Consider the following 15,187-nt stretch of genomic DNA (forward strand, 5'->3'; position numbering starts at 1 on the left):
TGTAGTTGTTACTTTTAAATATCACATATAGTTAATTTTTGTTATCTTGATTGTGAAAGATTACATCACACATTGGAAGACTTAATCTCTTAAGGGACAGCAATTACTGATGAAGTGAGTATGTGATATTTGACTGTATTTGAGATTATCTGTATATGTAATATATGGAACAAATACTGAACATCAAGTATTTAAAGAAGGCTTAATCCTCAGTTGTGCTGAACTTTTATGAGTAGTGCATGTATTCAGCTTTCCTGAGAAAATTCATTTGTAGTTGGAGAAGTATGGGAATATATTCCAAGTGTCATCAGACAATATCCCTTATGAAAACTAAGAAATTAATCTCTACAATCTACAATGAGATGGCAACTCAGCATCAAGTGTTTCCTGAGGTTAAAAATAACTTGTTTCCCCAAAAGAAAAGTTTTATGAGAGATGTTCTAATAAATATTCCCTTTATAGTCGCAAAGGTTGCCAACAGTAATCCTCATAGCTGGTGCAAAGAATATCTGGAGAAATCCTTTGCTTTAATGCTGTACTGTTCGGTAGAAGAAAGGTGCTATGTACTTCATATACATGAAGTACAGTAAAAACAGTATTTGAACAGAACTGCACATCCAGAGAACCAATGGGAGATAATGCTCATATCCCCCAAATACCTGAAAAACAAAGAAAAAATAAAAGCTTTCTTGAAGCAGTCAAGTGTATGTTCTCTGCTTTCTCTGCATGTTCTTCCTTTCAGTAACATGCTTCTATGTCATTAATAGATACTGAAAAGTTTGTTTCTTGTCCTAATTGTATTTACATATAATTCTAATTATCAGCAGAACTCTAAATCTGTCTCATATGACTATTAAAACTCTTTTCTTAATTGAATAGTTTACATGCAAATTCATATAAATTCTTAAGCATTTTTCCATCTTCTTATGTAGTACCTACCTAGAGGGAATGGAGTGTCTTATGAAGCAAGTACAATCAACCAAAGCATATAAACAGGTCTGACAGAATGAAAACTCGTACGTATCTAATGATACCAATAAAATCGTATTTATGAAAGACTCCAAGAATTTCATTTCCATGGTAATGCAAATTAGAAACTATGAAGGCAGTGACTTGGAACAGAAGTTTGGATCCTAACCTTACTGGGTGCTCCCAAGCTGCTCACATCAACTTTACTAGTTAGCTGCTTGTGCCTTTTTGTTTCTGATTGTAAGTTTACAGATGGGATTAAAAAAAATTAGGATGTGAGAGAAAAATCATTAATAGTATATTCATAAAATGCTATAAATATTATTAATTAATAAAATTCTGCATTTATTATTAACAAAATTCTGCATGAAGGCTATGAAGAACAATTCTGTCTTCCTTCTATCATTCAAGTAGAAGCAAATTTGCTTCCCTCTGGAAGTATCTAAGATTATTTAACTTGAAATAAATACTAAACAAGACTTTTTATACACAAAACTTGGTAGACATAAGTAATTCCTCACACAGTGCCAAAATCTTGAGCTGCAGGCTATAATTTAAGTGTTTGATTTACAAGCTATATGACAAATCTGCTTTGGGCATGGGTCAAGATACCATTTAAAACATTCTGATAGAGCTACCAACTAGGCTCAGTGCTAGAGCCTTCCAGTTGTGGAGGTGGGGGCTTAGGTACTAGAAATTAACTGGAGTAGCTTTCTTAGCAATAAAAAAATTGCAACACAAAATAAACTTTCACAGTTTTGACTATGGTTTAAATATTGTATGTTTATCTGAAACAAACCGCTTGGTAATTATTTGTTATTTGTCTCTGGAGCTCTTTCCTTGAGACTTGGTAGGCCTTAAATGTGACCATTATTTACTAAGGAAATTCCCAGTCAGAATGATAAATTGGACTGGGAATATATATATTTGTTTTCAAATCCTTTTACTTTACAGTACCTCCATTGTATACATGGCAGTAATAACTGTTTGTGTTGACGATTAAAGGAGGAAAGAATTTGGTAAGGTGACTGGCTTTTGTCATCTTCCTGACAGTATAGTTTTAATTATGTTTACTTGTGTGACTAACCTAGGGCTGGTGAAGCCATTAAAAATTGCTTCTTCAGAATTTTTACTGAGATTTACTGTACATATAAAGTACATCCTGGCATACAAAGTTCAGCAGAAGACACAGAAATTGTCAAGGAGAAAAGAACCTGATTATATCTGCAACTGCTTTAGTAAAATGCGTCAGTAATGGTGTTAATATAGGATCAAATCCAGCTGAAACAGGATTTATGGTCAATATGTTTAATCTAGGACGTGAATGATGTCATGTAGAATATAAATCCTTGCCAAGTATGTCTCCAGCTCAGTATCATGTCAGTAGGAATTGGTTGTGTATGATGTGGGGCTGTGTGGAGGGGGTGTCAGGTCCACGTGGCAGCATGGCCTGGTGTGAGGGTACTCCCCTGTGGCTGACTGGATATAGGAGGTAAAGCAGGAGAGGAACTTCTCCATCACCAGGGTAATTCTAAATTCTGAGTCTGCCTCTTCCATTTTCTATGGTACTGTGTATTTTCTGAGTTTATTTTAATTTTCAAACTCTATCATTGAGGCTTTGGGTCTTTTTGCTTTGTCTCAGAAGGGGAGGAAGCAAGGAATGAACTAAGAAATACTAGCGTTTACTACTTTCATAGTATTACTTGTAGCTATTCAGCAGAAAGCTGGCAATGCTGTTGATTTAAATATTTTATGGTTGCAACAGCTTAGTTTGAGTGAAGGAAGACTGGAAATCTGAGACATGTTTCATTGTTTGCCTCAGACCACACACTTTTTTTCTTTTCTCTGTCTTATATAGGAAGGTACAGACCTTCACAGTAATTGACCTTAACAGAAATTTGCTGTGAGGAGAGCATGACAGCAACTACTGCATCTTTAAAAACCACAAGAATTAGGAAGATTTCTTCTACAAATATGTATATATTTGTCTGTCTTGGAGGGGAAAATCTACAGTAAACCAAACATTTGGAGATTTAAAATAAAATAGAATTGTAAGCCTACAGCTATTAGAAATGTTTTGGATGTTCTTATATAGGATAGTCTATTGAATTATGGTCAGAAATGTTAAAAAATACAATTTTTTTAAGGTGCTATCTGTGAATGGTTCCCATGGCTTTGTTAGAGTGTGGCCCTTGTTACAGGAACTGTCCATCTTTCCTCCAAAGCCATCAAATATTTTGCCATAGATTTCACTGGTTATTACAGAACACGTATGATTGGGATTTGTGATAGTGAACATTATAATTATAATATAAGACGATTGCTTGAGGTAACTGCCTTGTCAGCTGCTGATGGTTGGGAGCAGAGCTGTCTCTGCAACATATTTACAGTTTGTGCTTTTTTCCTTCATTACTGAGTTTCTTTGAGAAGCAACAGGACTCAGTATTTCAAGGGTGAGTTTTATAGCTAAGGTGCATCTTCCATTATAATCTGGTTTTCCTATGTTTTTTCCCTTTTTCAGGAGGACACAGATCATAATTATTATACATCTAGGACATATGGCCCCTATGATTCTACTAGCCGGGATTTGTGGGTCAATATAGACCAAATGGAGAAGGACAAAGTAAAGATTCATGGGATCCTTTCCAATACCCACCGTCAAGCAGCAGTAAGTTATTTTACCATTTTCTTCTTTGACTAAAGACTTTGGATATTTTTCCCCAGGGACCCACACAGCACTATTACTAAGTACCATGACTACTGCTCACAGAGCTATATCTTTGAATTCTAGTTAAGCTGTGGAAGTCTTTACACTCTTGTTATCAATTGATTCCAAGTTGCCTTTTTGAACCTTCTGTAACAGTCATTCAGAGATGCCTTTACAGATACATTTAAAATTTTCCTCATAGGGAATCCTTCATAAGGATCACAATCTATCAAACAATAAACCACTTGCATTGCTGAAATCGGAGGGAATTTTACTGTTGAGTTTAATAGTGATAGAGTTGGGTTCAGGATGAAGTTGATGAAGTTTTAAGTCTCCCACAGAACGTATGTGGTGTGTTTGCACTTCTATTTTATATGAGGTGTCACGCTTATATTTCCTTTTGGGACAACTGATAAAGCTCATGAGAATGTCATATAGTAACAGAAATTATGTGATCACAATTTTAGGTTATCAGCATATAAATAAATTGTAGCGTGAATAACAATCATATTTAACTTATTGTAATCGTTGCTGGAAAAAATGGGTATGAAAATAACGGGCTTACACACTTAGGAAGGGAATAAAATACTCTGTAATTTAAAGATTATATTCTCTGTTTTCATATGTGGCTAGAAGCTGCATACATAGAAGAGCCAATATTAGCACAAATTAAATACAGAAAATTACAGCTCGGAACTGTGGCTCATGAGATTCTTGTTTCATCCATTCACCAACTTAGCTCCAACAAAAAGTCCTTGGGTTTTGCCAGTTTAAAACAAAATCTAGTGAATGCCTTACTTAAAAGTTGTACACTTTTTAAAGATGCAGGTGTGTTTAACAGTTTTAAAGAGAAAGCCCAAGTTTAATTCGTCTTTTCCTTTGTTTATCTGTTATCACCCTGGTACAAGCCAGGTGACTGCTCAGAGGGATGCAAGAGGCAGCAGAAAGAAATACTGTGGTGACACTGACTGTGCCGTAATCAAACCTCTCCTGATGGGAGAGAGTTTTTAAAGTCCTTGCCAGGAGTTCCAGAGACAAACAGGGACTCTCAGCCTTCGCTGCTTCTCGATAGTTGTTTATTAAGTCTTATCAGAGAAAAAGAGTCACTAGCATGATTCAGACATAGCACAAAGCAGAGAATGCAGGAGAAAAGCCCAATTATCAAGATTACACAGCCTTTTTAAAGATAAATTAACCAATGGTTACTAAAAACGTACATTATATTTACTTTTTTACCAATTATTTAATAACACAGCCAGGAACTGCGGAATTCTTTGTCCAATCATCCCAAACTACTTTTACTGCAGAATATGGAGTAGTAGAACAAGAAGGAGGTTTGGAGAACAACAACAATCCTCCATTTTGATGGGTTCTGCTTTTGTCTATTTACTACATTAACAAACCCAAAACCTCTAAATTTTTCACCCTGTGACAATCTTACATAGTAGTCTGTCACCTAATTTACACTAGTACAGTTTCTAGTTGTTTTCTAATAGTAGTCAGTTTTTTCCATGGACAGAGGTCAAAAGCTGTGTTGTTCAGGGGGGTGAAACCCCTCAAAACAGGCAGAGACATATTCTCTGCACTCTGGGTTCCTACACTGTGGTATTTAAGTTAGAATACAGAAAGCAGAGTGAGGTGATAAATCCAGCACATCTAAGTGTCAGAGAGTCCAATGCCAAAAATATATCCTTCATAGTTAAAAGACCGTAGGCAGTCAGGGTTAATGCAAATGCAGAGGGTTCAGACAGTTATATATCTTTGGGGCAGACTTAATAAAACAGTGTATCAGCTCTTTTCTTAAGACAACTTGATTCTAATGAGAAAAAAAGAACCTCGAGGGTACCTAAAAGTGAGAACCTCTATTTTCTGCCTTGTCTACTTTGTGTGGGATCCTGGTGCTCCATGTTGAGGGAAAGAATGGAAATATGCCAAAAGAAAAGGTAATAAATAAATTACAAATACTTATAAAAGGTATAACATCTTTTCCTTTTAAAAGTAATTTCTGAAACCTGGGACCTAAACATTAATTAAATTTCTTTGAGAAATTTTAACCCATGTTTAATGATTAGTAAAGATGACACCCTTCCATGTCTTTGTTGTAAGCACTTTTGTTTCCAATTGGATCCCTGAGATTATGCAGCTAAAATGTCCATTCCAAGGGGGTCATTTTGTTGAAGTTATTAAACTAGAGGCTAGAACAAGGCAATATTTTTTAGTCTGGTGTGGGATTGGTGTAGAGGACCATTCAGCATGCCAGATGGAACCTTGAGGGCTTCAACTGTTTCTCCCCAAAGCAAGTGGTTTAAGACCTTTCTTCTGAATGTCAGGTGCCCTCTCTGCCTTTCTGCCAGCTCCAGCAGAGAAGGCTCTGGTCCCTGTTTAGCACACTGATATCCATCTCTTTTCATGCTTACCCAAACATCTTGGACTGGGAACTTGAGTGGCTGCAGCCATGTCTACATACAGTTTTAAAGACCCCTTTTTCAGATTAATGTCCCCTCAAAGGCTGAAAAAGTACCAGAGAGTCATCCTGTAATGACGTACGATCTATAGTTGACTTTTTTGTATGTTTGTGTCCAAGTAAACAGCATCCATATGTACTACACAGCAAAGTTATTTAACAGAGAGATGTGATCTCTATAACTGTACAACTGTAAAGTCATATATTTTGAGATCATACATACCGCAGCAACAATCTCTTACCTTCTCTCCTGTAGAGATAAACTTTGACATTACTCTTTTCATAAGGCCATTTTGCACATCTTTCTGTGACCCAGTGATTTTCATGCTGATAATTTCTAAACATTATTCTCTCATTTGACAATAGGACCAGGAGTTAAATTCTTACCAGCTAAATATCAAGGAATTCATTTACGATGTCAGGGGTTCTTTGAATACTAAACATTTTACACTCAATTTGTGTGTTTTCCTTCATTTGGAAGTGAATAATCTTAAGAGTTCCCAGAAGCTGTCAGTTGGTTTTGCTTCTACAAGAAAATCCATAAAAACTGGAGAGGGTCCTGGAGAGGATCCATGAGATGGTTTGACTTGATAAACAGCATAGTAATTGTTTGTGGAAAGTAGCAAACATATATTAATGGCACAATTACAATGTCTAACACTACAGGATTTATATCACTAGTAGTAAGTGTGTTTTTTCAATATATTGCCACCATCTTCTTAACCATATAATAAAATTTTAGAGGTGGCTTTGATATTCAGTGTGTTTAGATTAGATATCTAGGAGTTGATTACCCTAACATTGAACTAGAATACAGGATACCTCATACTTGGGAGCTCAAGTCTCTTTTCTTCCAGTCCATTCTATCATTTATGCATGGAGAAAACACTTTATTTCAGTGAATTGAAAACTCTGGTATTCTTTCTAAAAAACAAGGTATGCTTTCTAGCATGAAAATGAAAGCATAATATTAGTGACTGTTAGAATATTGTGTTTTAAAATATTACTTAAATCATGTTGGTTCTTTATTACAGTATTATGCTAAAAAATTGGCTATGTTAAACATTTTTACATTGTCAGAATTTAAGGTATCACATTTTGACTTAAGCCAGTGGGAGATCTGTATCTGGCTTGAGTGGGAATGATATCAAGTTTTTGGTGCAGACATCTTTGTATTAGTGTTTATATTGTAGCGATTCAGAAGACAGGTAAGGGGGCATGGTTTTCATTTGAGGTAGTTTAATGGTTATTGTGTACTCAGAAAGTTAAAGTTAATAGGTAAAATGGAGGGTGACATATAAAGGAAAGAGGGAAAATTTGGTCAGAAAATTGGTAGTTTTAACAGAGTTCTTCAAACTATGTTTGGTAGAGCAAGGACAATTTAAATGGAGTGCATTCATAGATATAGCATACACTTCAGCATTGAAAGCTGTAGAACATGGTAAAAGAACATTTGTGTGAATTAATTCATGTGCTATCTTTTGCATATGCCATTTTTGATTAGAAATGTTCAGTTGTACATCCATATTTATGTATATACAGAAAAGGTCATTAGAACCTACTCAGTCCAATTAACACAAGGCAAATGGATTTTGCATTCTAATTAAAAACAAACAAAAAATGTGCTAATAAATCCTGTCAAAATTCTGTCTTCCACTTAAACAGAAACCAAATCTAATTTAAAGTTACTGTAAGTCTTCAACTGCAAATTTCATGATAAATAATTCTTTAAACATTTCTGGTGTATGTAAATATAATTCTTCCTGAGAGAAGAAGTAATCATATAATCTGAAAATAATAAAACACAGGACAGAAATAATGGTAGGGAAAAGAAAGATGAAAGAGTACTTTTCTTCTTCCTTTTTTTCCCCCCACATTTTTAAAATGTGTGGGCTGTTGACCTTAAGTGGAGTCCTTAAAGTTTAGGGTTGAGGGATAGTCACCAACAACCCATCTTCACACCAGTTGTTACTGTAGTAACTCCTCCAAAATAAGGAATAATGGGCTGCATGCTCATTTCATATTTGGTATTTGGACCATTATGGAAGAGATGTGTTTTTCACAGGATATTATATTCAAACAGTGAAAAGACCTTGCTGGGATTTCAGCACTCTTTTCTGCCATGACTACTAATTTATTCAGCAGTTAACCAGGTAGTACACAAGGTGATAATTATGAGTGTCCACAATAATCAATGAGCTTTGGGAAAGGAATGGAATAGGTGGAAAAAGATAAAGCCATAGGCAGAGAGGCAAAATGAGTTTGAATTTGAATGATGCTCTATGGTGAGTTTAGTTGAGAAGAAGAGTTCGTTCCCCAAATTACAATTCTCTGCTATGAATTCAGCTGATAGAGGATAGTCACCTGTAGGGAAATGGAGAAAAAAAGATTCTTTTAAAATTTTTATTTATTATTTTACTATTTTATTTCCTTTTGCAATAACAACTTAAGTAGAGTTTGTTATTTCTTCTGTTGATTATTTCTTTATGCATCATTCCATTTCCTAGCTGACAGTATAGAGTTTTGGGAACTGGTGTCTTGTGGGTTTGATGGAGGAATTACCTTCCAGTGACCAGCCTTTATCAGACAAGACCCAGGTAGCAGCAGGATGTCAGGGACAGCACTTGAAACTGAAGGCTGGTTTGGCAGAGCAGCAGATAGCCAGCAGCCAAAGCAGCAGGCATCCTGTAAAACACAGATATTGCTTAGGCTTTAGATATTGATGGCTCCTTTTAAGAGGTTAAAGCAACATTTTTTTTAAGCAGAAATTCTACAAATCTTTTATTAATTTTATTCTTGTGATTGAGTTACAATGTCTGTTTGTGTATTTTCTTTTCTGAAGTTTTCTGTTATAAAGATCCACTGCTTTAAGTGTTTAAGTGCTCCACAGAATTCTTTCCAGTTAGCTACTGGCAATTCCAAATTAAGAATAACAAGGCTCTGGTGAAAAATAAAAAGCAATGGAAGAGATATTTGAAGTGGATGACTGTTCATCTTTTTTTCTCTTAATGTTCTGCTCAATATTGATTTTATTTTTTTGGTGTTATTCCTTTCAGAGAGTGAATCTGTCCTTTGATTTTCCATTTTATGGACATTTTCTACGTGAAATTACTGTGGCAACTGGGGGTAAGTGGCTTTGTAACCATTTACTTTGAGTAAGATGAGAAGAGTTTCTTGCAGCTACTTAAAATACTTTTTTTCCCCTGCCTTGTATATGTCAAGAGATAAACTGCAGCTTTGATTTAGGAAATTTTCCTGTCCACAAAAAGAAAATCACAAAATATCAATATGATGAAAAGCCTCCAGCAGTTCAAGTGGAACTGTTGTAAACCCATCTGATTGTAAGGCTTTACAGCATTAATCCTTTTCTGTTTAGATATTTCCCCCTTGGGAACTTGGGTGTATGTAGCAGTTGCACTGGTGGTGAGAGTGCTGGAGCCAAAACAAGGAGGGAGACAGGGTTTGCCTGCATGAGGCAAGAGGATTTCCTGCCCAAAGATAAGACGTGCTGCTAGAAGTACATCCTGTGTCACCTGTAGGGCAAACCCACTGCAGTGCATTGTCGTGGTGTGGTACAGCCTCTGAAAATGTACCATGGCCTTCCTCTCCTCCGTCCAGGAGACGAGTGGGGTGAGAAGGGAGGTAGGGCCAGCTCGAGCTCCCAGTCTGGCAGCTCTGGGCACCACTGATGGCTCATGGCTGGGGTTCTGCCTCCCACTGCTGCTGGCTGCTGCTTGCACCAATCTTCTGTGCTGGGAACAGCCATCAACTCCTTATGTTCCCCTCCCACTTCACCTCCTTGACAGACAATTTGATTCTAATGAGATGAGGAAAAGGAGACAACGTGGAAGATAACAAATCCTAAAAAGAAGGAGTAATAGTAAAAAAATGAAAACAGGGAGGCAAAAGGCAGCATCATGGAGAGCACACCCACAGGATCCTCTGGTCCTTGAACATGTCCAGCAAGTTCATGGACACTGGGTGGTGGTGCTCAGCCTAGAGATGTGACAGTACAAGCAGGCAGAAATACCAGCCACCGTCATCAGGAGCAATCCTACCCTGTCCCTGGTCAAAGTTTCTCCTTCCTTTGCTGTGGGGGTCCAGATGGACTGGATCAGGGGATATCCATGTCTACTTGGAGTCCTGAATGGGGAGGTTATGACTAAAAGATTAGGGTAGAATTGCAGCCAGTGTCTCAACAAGAGTGGGAACTGGAACAGAGGTCCCAGTCGTGTTCCTCATCAGGATCTCCATTTTGATTCCAAAGAAGAATACAAGTGATGGACAAAGGTGAATAAAGGCTGATGTGAAATGGTTGCTTTGCAGTAGAATGATAAAAAAGGATGCAGGATTATGAGGTGACTTCAGTATCAGTTTTCCCTTCTTGATCAACAATGAGATTTTGCTGCTGATTTGGATCAGATGAGCCAAGAACCACTGATTTTGAGACTTGTCTGATTTCCATTCTACTTTGCTGTTAATTTCATTTTGGTGCTTCATCACTGATGCCTAGTTCTATGTTCTTTATTAGAGGAGTTGCATTTGACAGGCTGCCAAAATCAAGCACATGATCTGCGTAGCATGAAAGAATGGGATGGGATGGGATGGGATGGGATGGGATGGGATGGGATGGGATGGGATGGGATGGATCCTGCACAGCTAAAACAACAGTGGTGGGGACAGGGTTCATCCTCTAAATGTCCCCTTATTCTTACCGCTGTACTTGGTTCCTTAAAATTTCACAAAGTTCACTCTCTCCAAGTAATTCTTTTTGTGTGGTCATTCTGCTAAGCCTTCCCTTTTAATGGAAGTCCTGAATTTTTACTACTTTTACCACTTTCACTAAAGTACTGTGCTGTGACCAGTTTCTCCATCGCACCCAAAAGACTTAGAAGGAAAGTTAATCTCCTGAGGTGAACTGTGTAGTAGCAGTTTGTGAGTTACACATTTTTTTTTTCCTTTTGATACAGAGTAACTGGGGAATTTAAGTGATTTTGTCTTTGTTTTCTTTTTTTAAAAAAACACGTAAGAATATAAAAATGACTGCAGCTCTGCAGGATTCTTTTCTATGGGTATTAATGGCATACTGGCTGATAATTATGCTTTTCTTTTTGCTCCATTCCTACTAAATAAAATATTTTTGCTGTAAATAGATCTAGGGATTATTGTCAAGCTAAATAGGACTTTAAAATCAGTCCTTTTAATGTACACCATTGACATTAGCACAGAAATATTTCTGTCTTTCATTGACATTTCCATGATTTTTCAACCTCAAAATTAAGCACGAAAAAGATCTAGCTAGTAATAGATTTTAAAATGCTATCTTGATAAAGCTCAGTAACTGTAAGTCATTCTGTCAGTCCAGGATAAGATGCAACCTTTACTACAGCTATAAGACTCCTAAACTCATTTAGCTGGAAAAGAAAGGTTTATTTCTGTACTAATTCTCTAAAAGCGTTTTGTTTTGGATATATGTGCAAATTTTGTTGCTAAGCTAAGCACCACACTTTACCACCAGTGATTTATGATAACAAAAGATGAATACAGGTTCCATGTGCTTCGTATACTGTATGGTCTGCTATTTCCTAGTAACCAAGATTTTACAATGTCATTACTATTATTAGAGACCTGGAATACCTCCAGAGGTTATTCTGACATCGAAAGAATGACAAAGTTAATGTGTACGGGAGTCCACTTCCTGGAGAGCAGGATATTATTAATTATGCTAATGACAAAACTAAAAACTGTTTTTACACCCAAATCATAAATTAAATAACCTTCTTAAAAGGGAAGTTGAGTACAATTGAACATTACATGCCTGTCACAATAAAAACATCTACCCCGATAGTTTCTGCCATTCTTCATGGAGTGTGCATTCTGGAATAGTAGGGTTCCCAGATTGCTTGGGATGATTGTGAAATTACTGGGGTTTAAAATTCAATTTTTTTTCTCTTTAGCTAATATTTATTTCCTCTTCTGAATAGTTTTGATAAGCTGATTCTGTTCAACTAAGAAAAGGAAGAATGCGGAGTGAAAATAAATAGTTCGAGGGTCTTATCCACTGTTGTCCTTAGTTTGTATTTGAAAAGGCTATATATTATTACAGGAATTTTATATTAGAATTAAACTAATTATTAACATAATTAGTAATTGTTTCTTTGCTATACAGACATTTCTCTGCCCAGATTCCTATAGATAGCTCTCAAAACTTTAATAATAGTAAGTAACGCAAGAAGAAGCTGCATTTTGGTTTCTGTGAAGCTTTCTAAATGTGGTGCCCTATGGCCCAAGAATGTGGTTATTTTCATAAAAAAACACTGTTGAGATAGCAAGTCATATTGTGCATGTCAGGAGCTGCGTATATGAAGTCTGATTGTTGCCAGTCTTTGACACCTCTCACAGAGCTCAGCAGAGCTGGGAAAACCCTGTCTTGTGATGCATCTCTCCATGCAGTACCATAACACTTCTCACAGGTGTCCTTGAAGCTCTGTGGCCCCACATCCTACTCAACATGCAGCAAACTTCACTGCTGGCTCTATTTTCCATGTTCATGATAGTAAGCCCCTCTTGTTTATTCTCTGAGGGGTTTTTTGGTTTGTTTTCTTTATCAGTCTCTATTTTTTAGTGCAATTTTATATCAGCTCCTGTCAATTATTCAGTTGGGGTTTTTTGCTTTTAAGGCATTTTTAGTTCACATTAAATTTCTCTGTGGTATTGCAGGGAGCAGGAAAGGCCTTGCTGTGCAAACATTGCCCAGCATTAATGAAATATAACAATGACAGTAGAAATTGAAGTGACTAGGTGGTTACATTTTTAGATTTATAAAGCTGACTGTTGAGACATTTTGCCAGCTAGCATGAAGAAGGGTCCAGAAATGTCCACCTACCCTATGTAACAGCAAACTGCTAAAGTTGAAACAAGCAGCTGAATTTTTAAATATTGTATTAAATTCTGGTGAGATAATATTTCATGAGTCATCTTTCCGTAGAGGAATATTCCAGATGGAGGAATTGTTTGAAGTAATTCTTACAGTGAAGATGCTGCCTGAGCATTTCTACCAATGTCAATAATCAAAGGAGTACCGAACAAAGAAATAAAAAGCCATCCTAGCAGTAAATCCCAGTGTAATTGAATTAAAGTTGATAATTTTCTAAAACAGAAATCGAGAACTCTTTGTATGATTATTACTTCCTATGGGCAGATCTCATGCTTAAAAATACTTGTATTTATGGAAGAAAGAGATCTTTGTGCATCCAAGATTCACACAGCTTTTCATCAAAACTATAACTGTCCTACACTCCATTGACACAAGATAAGAAAACAAGCATTGAAAAATTTTTCTGCTGAAACTTGATGTTGTTAGATCTTGTGTTGAGGAGCAGCTGTTAGGTACCTGAGCATGGTTTCTAAACCCTGACTTGTCAGGACAACTGAGTCAAAGTAATCTTTCATTTTGACGAGGAATCACAGTTATTTCAGTATCAAACTCTTTTTATGTGTACATATAGCTTGTGGGAAAGTAGCAGAGGCAAAATATCTCAGGTTAGCAAGCTAGTTGGTTAGCTGCATAAAAGCTGAAGTTTTATGCAGAGGTAACACTTTAAAATTCCTTTTGGACATTGAATGTGTATGTATGGTTATGGAATTCATGTTTAATTTTACTGTTTTCACTGTAGCAGGAGGGATAAGAAAAATAATTACCAAAGTGTGGCAAATTCTAATATAATTTCCATCAAATTTTGCAGTACTTTCAAGGAAAAAGGATCAGTGATAGAGAGCATGCTGTGGAGAAGGAATAAAGCCTGATGTCGCACTGTCTGAGCCCTATCTTTCTGTGCTGGCCCACAGAGCAATACCTCTGAGCAGGAGGGAAATTTGTCCACCTAGCTGGTGATGCTATGGAAAGAGAAGGGTCCACGGGATCAGGACCTGAGCTTGTTAAGGGTGAGAATGGTGGTGCATTTGCAGCCTGCAGAAAGTCTATGCTAATGAAAAATTATCTGGAAATTTCTAGTCCTCAGGGAATGATTATGTTTTATTTTCCCTGCATCTCATGCATTTATTTTCTTAAACTTTCAAACCAGTGGATAGGTGGAGTGAAATTTACCTGGCCCTTTGAATTATCAGTGTCCTGAGTGGAGCATTTTTTTGGAGTCTGTCAGAAATCTCAGTGAAGCTTTTCTGGCTGTTCCTGCTGCTCTGAACCCTTCAGGACAGGAGCCAGCAGGAGATGTGTTCGTCACTTAATGAAGAGCTCTTTGATAACACAAATTGCCCTATGGGCAACATCTGTTAAATGGCAAAGGTGATACAAAGCAGAGTGAAACACAGTGTTTCTAGCCAAAATCAGTGGCTCGGATTAGCTTGTGTCTGTTACAGGGGATTACACTTGTCATCACCAGTGGGCAGCTCACTCTGAAGGGACTGTAGAGGTCTGGCTGTTGACTAGCTCACACAATTGCCTTCATTCACCTCCTCTTTTTCTGATGTCTTATATTGCCGTGCAGTTGTTACAAAAATTTTCTCCCTGTAAAGCTTCCTTTGTCTGTCATTTCCTGTGTCAAGTGTCCTGGGAATATCCCTCCTGTCTTTGTAAGGGAGCAGTCCCTCCCTGGAAACTCTGCTTTGCCTACCTTTCCTTGGTGAACTCTTACAACTCTTTCCATTCCCACACTTATGCTTTATCTTTACAAATTGGATCAGAAGCACTTAGGGCAAAGAGAATGATAAGCTTTAGGGGGAAAAAAAGCATTCCATATGCCTTGACATTACCCTGATCATCATATATTAAAGCATTTTCCAACTTTGACTGTAAGGATCATGGGCAGTAGTTGCACTGAAGTGGTAACAGGACTTAAAATGACCATATTTGTGGTTTTGTAAGACTCTGTTTCATAGAATAACGGATAGCTAGCCAAAGTACTGTCCACATGTAATGCCAAATAAGCATTAAATAAAATTTAATCATTTTGCAGAAAATAATAATAAATTAAATGGCTTAATGTTAAGGCAAAGAGCCTTCAGGATAGCCAAAAACTGCTCCACTG

General features: G+C 36.9%; 1 protein-coding gene across 2 annotated transcripts in view; it reads left to right on the top strand.

Moving 5' to 3' along the window:
* Nucleotides 1-15,187, top strand: part of PLXDC2 (plexin domain containing 2) — a 261,691-nt gene that overhangs the window by 136,638 nt on the left and 109,866 nt on the right. For both annotated transcript variants that reach the window (XM_042043342.1, XM_042043341.1), the window contains exons 3-4: nucleotides 3,491-3,637; nucleotides 9,197-9,266. In XM_042043342.1, the coding sequence (XP_041899276.1) occupies nucleotides 3,491-3,637; nucleotides 9,197-9,266 (217 nt within the window). The remainder of the gene's footprint in view (nucleotides 1-3,490; nucleotides 3,638-9,196; nucleotides 9,267-15,187) is intronic.

Source organism: Corvus kubaryi, unplaced genomic scaffold (assembly GCF_017639235.1).
Source record: "Corvus kubaryi isolate FWS band 111438036 unplaced genomic scaffold, C.kubaryi_AGA036_p1.0 37398, whole genome shotgun sequence".
Classification (NCBI taxonomy): domain Eukaryota; kingdom Metazoa; phylum Chordata; class Aves; order Passeriformes; family Corvidae; genus Corvus; species Corvus kubaryi.